We start from the raw sequence: 7,226 nt of genomic DNA, 5'->3' as shown, positions 1-7,226 counted from the left end.
AGACAAGGTTATCATGGATTTTATTATTGACACCTTCCAACCACTGTCTCTGGTTGATGATCCTTAACTTGAAAAAATGATTAAAACTTTTCCTCATGCGACAAAAATTATTTTTCGCCAAACACTGGGCCACAGGATATCTACTTCCTTCTCTTATATGACGACAAATCTTATAAGAGATTTGTCTGAAGTTTCTTATGTTGCACCACTGCTGATTGTTGGAGTGGTCATCGAAGGTATATTATATTTATATGAATTTTATAATGTTTATTTTATTAGGGCTTTTATTGGACTTACTGCACATTGGCTGGGTCTGTTAACCCTCGAGAGAAGGTCAGCCGCTTTAGCACTGAGGAGGATCACTGGGAGGCAAACATATGATGTTTTGGCCAACGAAATCATGGGCATCCACAAGTTCTATAAAATTCATGATAAGGTGGTGAAGATGGTGACTGACAATGGAACCAACTTTGTCAAGGCATTTAAGTAATATTTATATTTAGCAAAAAATATTTAAATAAATTTATTTTTTCTAGAGTTTTTGGAGAATGAAGAAGATAGTAGTGATATGGAATTTATAAATTTGGATGACATATTATCCGTTGATGACCCAATTATTCCTACTATCAGCCTACCAAAACATCAACGTTGTTGTTGCCATAATCTTAACCTTATTGCAACAACAGATGCGGAGATGGCAGATAGTGATCTCAATTATAAATGAATATCTGGATCCACTTTTGCAAAATGTTTTGCTTTAGTTAATAAACAAAATATGTCGTCAAAAATGGCGGATATTTTATTGGAGAAATTGGGAAGATATTTAATATCTCGCAACAAGACAAGATGGAATTCTTATTACCAATCCATGAAATTAATAGATAAGATGCTTTCTGAAAAGTTTTCAGAAGTAGAACAAGTATGTGATCAAATTGGATTTGCAATATTTAGGCAAGAGGAATGTTTTTTTGTTAAAGAGTATGCAACAGTAATACAATGATTTCTCTAAATAAATTTAAATTTTATAGGTTGTGGAACCTTTGGCGATCTCGTTAAAAATCTTGGAACGGGAGGATAATATGGAGCAGGGAAATCTAACTCCCGTTCTATCGATATTGATAGATAAATTAACGAAATTTAGCTGCCTGCGGTATTGTCAGCCCCTTGTAGATAGTGTTCTTAGAGGTATTGATAAAAGGTAATATTTTTTTATGCAATTATTTTATATTATCAGATATCTGCAAAATATATTAAAAAATTGCAAAGATCTGGCAAATTTAGTAAAATATTTTTAACAGGCCAGTTCTACTAAACCTCTGATATCTAGTAAAATATTAATGGGCCTTTGAAGACATTAAAAATTTATTAGATTATTTGAATTTTAAGCTAATATTTTGATTAATATTCTTTGTAAATAAATTACAATGTTAATTTCTTCGTATATTAAGTATTAAGTTTACATTTAATCAATATTTATGATATGACTCAAATATAAATAAATACTATACAAATGATGTTAAAATTTAAAAGGGTTAAGTTTTGCAGATACTTGATTTGATTTATATGAATAAAATGAACACTTATTTAATAATAAATTAATTATCATTTCATAATATAGATTTCCTTCGCTGTATGAAAACATAACATTTTGGCAGCCATGATTCACCCTAAATTTAAACTTAATTGGTCTTATATTAATCTGCCACAAAATATGATGGTAAAAGAAAGATTAGTTGCCCATTTGGAAAATATGCAGGAACAACCATATGCGGATACCTCAAATGAATGTATGGATGACATTTATGCTTTTTGGGAGAAAAATACTGTACAAAATGCTTGTTCCGTTAAAAAAATTTTATTCAAATGATGATTCCATGAATATTTTTAATACTTATATTAATTTAAAAAAAATATTTATTGAATATAATACACCTTTAAAGCTAAACATGTTCTAAATGAAAGACGCGGATGTTTAAATGATGATAATTTAGAAAAAATTTTATTATTAAAAGCTAATTTTAATTATAAATAAATATATTATAATTGTTATATTTATTATTCAATTACAATAAATTTCTACCATATTTAATTTATTTTTATATTAGTTAATTTTGCATCGGTTATATTATATTACTAGTTGAATAACCCGTCAAAAATGACGGGGAATATTATTTTTAATGAAACAATATCTCTTAGTAGCACCCTAAATACTATCATTATTTACCAGAGCTCCTGTTAGTCAGAATTGTCAGCGATCATATTAGGAGACCAACCAGGTTCACCATGAGGGAATAGTATAGGATAAACCATGGGGTCTAAATTTGGGCTCAATACATTAAGAATAATGAGATCGTTGTCATTAGATTTAGGATAGACTTTAATATCTCTTTTGAAAGGAGGCTCTCCATCTTCATTATTGAAAATCATAGCTACGTCATCCATAGATGGTAAATTATAACGGCGTCGATCGCTAGAACGATCTCCTTTAAAGATCATATTAATGGTTGGGAGTTTTGTATTAGAAGTAGTTGCTAATTCTAATGCAGATTGATGGACTTCACCTAATGTCTTAAAACTAAGAGCATAGGGGTTAATTTGTCGTATTAACTGATCTAATTGCTTCATAATATCTTTATTACATTTACTATTTGCTGGATGGTGTATACGCTTATCTATAGCCTGTGTCGTATCTAACACGTATAACTGGGCATAAGTAGGCAAAGCATTAGAAGGTGGGTATAAATTAGATGTGCGGTGATATATTTGGCCGTGCACTTTGAAACAATAAGGGCCACTACCTGTAAGCTCCGAAATTTTTGCGCCCATCGATGCAAAAGCTACTGCTGAATTATAAGAACGTATGTTCTTCATAAAATTATTATGTAACTTATCTTGAGGGTTTGATATAAGATTTTTTAAATAAGGAGGATATGGTATTTGGGTAAGGATAACCTTCCCTTTATGACAGCACTGTGTGAATTTACCGTCGGTCGGTCTCTCAGCTATGAAATTCTGGAAAAACAAAATTGACATATGATATTCATAGGCCCGCAAGTATGTTCAGTTATTAAGTGAATATCATTAGTATTAAAATGTGTTAAATTACTTCTATTTTTAAGAATAGATGTATAGGTGGTGGGGAAAATCTGTTTAAGCTTTAGACGAAATGGGCAGCACATGCCCGCATCCTAGCAGTTTTAGTTGATATATCAATAGGAAAAGGTTTATTTAAATTAATACTTTGAGGTGTAGGTACTAAAGCTACTATAGGTTTGGGTTTCTTGGATTTTATATGACTTCGCACTTTACGACCACTTTCCTTAAAATAAAAATATTTTATCTAAATTATTGGAAAATAAAACTTCTTTTGTTATGTTTAATCTTTTTCTATTTCCCAAAATAGAAGTGTAAGTGGTAGGGAAGATTTGTTTAATTTTTTGATGAAAACGGCTTATGCATGCGCTAATCATAGCAGTTTTAATTGATAAATCAATTGGGAGATATAAATTTGAATTAGGATTATGAGTTGTAGTTAATGAAACTAATTTAGGATTATTATATTTGGATTTTATGTGATTCCGTAATTTGCGGATACTTTCCTTTAATTGTTTGGGAGATTGTCTATTTTCCATAGTATTCTATTTATTAACGTTACAAAGAATAAAAATTAAATATTATTTTCAAATAACTGGTAACACAAAAAAATTCCTAAATCTAGAAATGAACTTTTTCGTATCTTGGTAATGTTAATTTTTTTTCTATCAACTTTCCTATCATCTTAACGTTAATTTTTTCACTTTCCTATCTCCTAATGTTAAAATATCTTTTTTCTATCACCTTTCCTATCAATCATCTTAATGTTAAATAAATTGAGAGCTATTATTATCTCGTTAATGTAAAAATTTTTTTATGGCAACACTGGGATTCGAACTCGCAACCTATCGTTCGGAAGACAAACTTTTTCCCATTAAGCCCCCCCCCCCCTTCAATATTATATTTTGATATATTTGTATATATATGAAACTTTTTTTTATGAAATTAACTTAATTTAATTAGAATGACGGGTTGATGGGTAATTATTAAGTTAGGTGTATATGATACTAAATATGCTTTATTAATATATTTTATAAAAATATTAAAATTTAGGAGAAAAAGAGGTAAAATTGTTACAATGTAACACGTGAACATTAAGGGTATTAGAAATATCAAAATTTAAATTGTGATAGAAATCATATTGGCTAAAATTTAAAATAGAGATCCTTGAAAATTTAATTTTAAATATGGGATATAGATATTGGTCTGAAAATTTTTTTTTACAAACATAGCCAGGCCTGATCAAAAAACCAAGTCCCATGCAACTTTCATAAAATTTTCATTTTTTTTATTTTGATTTAATAACAATGTCTTAAATTTAATTTTAATATTCCATTTATTTCTATTGTGGGTAATTACTAATTAGTTAGGTGTATATGATAAGAAATATGCTTTATTAATATATTTTATAAAAATATTAAAATTTAAGAGAAAAAGAGGTAAAATTGTTGCAATGTAACCCGCGAGCATTATGGGTATTAGAAATATCTGGGTAAAATTTAAAATAGAGATTCTTGAAAATTTTTTAATTTTAAATATGGGATATAGACATTGGCCTGATATTTTTTTTTGCAGACATAGCCAGGCCTGATCAAAAAACCAAGTCCAATGCAACTTTTATATAATTTTCATTTATTTTTTATTGTAATTTAATAACAATTTCTTAAATTTAATTTTATATTCCATTTATTTCTATTGTAATTTAATAACAATGTCTTAAATTAAATTTTATATTTAGATTTTAAAATAAAATTTAAAATTGTGATAGATATCATATTAAGTAAAATTTAAAATAGAGATAACATTGGCCGGGAAATTTTTTTCGCAGACATGGCCAGGCCTTATCAAAAAACCAAGGCCTATGCGACTTTCATATTCTGATTGTATTTTTAAATGAATTATGGGGCTGGGCTTGGGAATTTTTTTATTATTAACTATGAGTCAGACATTGAACTAAAACAAATTTTATTGCAGGCCTGGGCTCGGCCTGATCATAAGATCTAAATTTTAATAATTACTTTTATGAAATTTTAATCAAGAATGAAGGAAGCATGATAAAAATGGGTAGCTAATGTCATTTTAAAAGATTCCAATATTGTTTGGGGTGTATTGTGAGATTTATTTTTGTTTGTCAAATAGCTAAATATAATTTAAAGAATAGTTATAAGATCTAAATTTTAATAATTACTTTTATGAAATTTTAATCAATAATGAAGGAAGCATGATAAAAATGGATAGCTAATGTCATTTTAAGAGATTCCAATATTGTTTGGGGTGTATTGTGAGATTTATTTTTGTTTGTCAAATAGCTAAATATAATTTAAAGAATAGTTATAAGATCTAAATTATAATAATTACTTTTATGAAATTTTAATCAAGAATGAAGGAAGCATGATAAAAATGGGTAGCTAAAGTCAGGGTGTATTGTGAGATTTATTTTTGTTTGTCAAATAGCTAGATATAATTTAAAGAATAGTTATAAGATCTAAATTTTAATAATTACTTTTATGAAATTTTAATCAATAATGAAGGAAGCATGATAAAAATGGGTAGCTAATGTCATTTTAAGAGATTCCAATATTGTTTGGGGTGTATTGTGAGATTTATTTTTGTTTGTCAAATAGCTAAATATAATTTAAAGAATAGTTATAAGATCTAAATTTTAATAATTACTTTTATGAAATTTTAATCAAGAATGAAGGAAGCATGATAAAAATGGGTAGCTAATGTCAGGGTGTATTGTGAGATTTATTTTTGTTTGTCAAATAGCTAAATATAATTTAAAGAATAGTTATAAGATCTAAATTTTAATAATTACTTTTATGAAATTTTAATCAATAATGAAGGAAGCATGATAAAAATGGGTAGCTAATGTCATTTTAAGAGATTCCAATATTGTTTGTGGTGTATTGTGAGATTTATTTTTGTTTGTCAAATAGCTAAATATAATTTAAAGAATAGTTATAAGATCTAAATTTTAATAATTAATTTTATGAAATTTTAATCAAGAATGAAGGAAGCATGATAAAAATGGGTAGCTAATGTCAGGGTGTATTGTGAGATTTATTTTTGTTTGTCAAATAGCTAAATATAATTTAAAGAATAGTTATAAGATCTAAATTTTAATAATTACTTTTATGAAATTTTAATCAATAATGAAGGAAGCATGTTAAAAATGGGTAGCTAATGTCATTTCAAGAGATTCCAATATTGTTGGCGGTATAATTAATTGAAAAACGGTAAAAATATATTGGTGAGAAATTCAAAAATTACGTCAAAATTAGGCGCATGCGCAAAGTATATAAAGCTTCATATATATACACAAATATATCAAAATATAATATTGAAGGGGGGGCTCAATGGTAAGAACGTTTGCCTTCCGAACGATAGGTCGCGAGTTCGAATCTCTATTTTGCCATAAAAAAATTTTTAAAAAAAGTTTTAACATTAGCGAGATAATAATAGCCCTCGATTTATTTAACATTAAGATGATAGGAAAGTTGATGGAAAAAAAATATTTTAACATTATGAGATAGGAAAGTGAAAAAATTAACGTTATGAAGATATGAAAGTTGATACAAAAAAAAATTAACATTACCAAGATACGAAAACGTTCATTTCTTGAATATGGCTATTATATATATAGATTATTCAATTACAATAAATTTATAACATATATTAGTTAATTTTGCATCGGTCAGAAATTTCCTTCAGAAATTTAAATAGAAAAAAAGATCGATCCTGGATTTCGATCCTCTTTTTTTGAAAAGATCGTGATCGGGATTCGATCGGTTTAAAAAGATCGGTTAACAAGTCTGCTGAGATTTAATTACAATATATGATGTTGGCTATCAAGAACAGTACCATAATTTCCAAAACTTTGTTGACTTAAAAATAATTCTTATCAAAAGTATATTATTGATATAAACAAATTTATAAATCTATTTAATTAGATTATTAAAAATTTTTTTTATGCATTTTGAAGGATCTTCAATTGGATTTAGTAGACTTTGTACACTCAAACTCAAAGTTAAAAAATTGTTAGATTTTGTAATTATTAACAGGTAATATTTGAGGCCATAGATAACCCATTCGTTAAAATTATACATACATTTAAACATTTTCATAATCCA

At 27.3% G+C, this 7,226-nt stretch overlaps 1 protein-coding gene and 1 long non-coding RNA gene across 2 annotated transcripts; one reads left to right on the top strand and one right to left on the bottom strand.

Moving 5' to 3' along the window:
* The first annotated feature begins 876 nt into the window (after positions 1–876).
* LOC135928152 (uncharacterized) lies at positions 877–1,640 on the top strand. Its single transcript, XR_010572250.1, has 3 exons — positions 877–988; positions 1,029–1,198; positions 1,619–1,640. It is a non-coding gene; the product is annotated as an uncharacterized LOC135928152 (long non-coding RNA).
* A 595-nt stretch (positions 1,641–2,235) lies between these two features.
* LOC135927118 (uncharacterized) lies at positions 2,236–3,033 on the bottom strand. Its single transcript, XM_065463058.1, has one exon. The coding sequence runs from the start codon at positions 3,031–3,033 to the stop codon at positions 2,236–2,238; it is 798 nt and encodes a 265-aa protein (XP_065319130.1).
* Between the last annotated feature and the right edge of the window lie 4,193 nt (positions 3,034–7,226).

The sequence above is a fragment of the Gordionus sp. m RMFG-2023 genome, chromosome 1 (genome assembly GCF_954871325.1).
Source record: "Gordionus sp. m RMFG-2023 chromosome 1, tfGorSpeb1-WG-v2, whole genome shotgun sequence".
Lineage (NCBI taxonomy): Eukaryota > Metazoa > Nematomorpha > Gordioida > Chordodea > Parachordodidae > Gordionus > Gordionus sp. m RMFG-2023.
The sequence above is the reverse complement of the archived record's forward strand: the minus strand, read 5'-3'. Positions and strand labels throughout refer to the sequence as shown.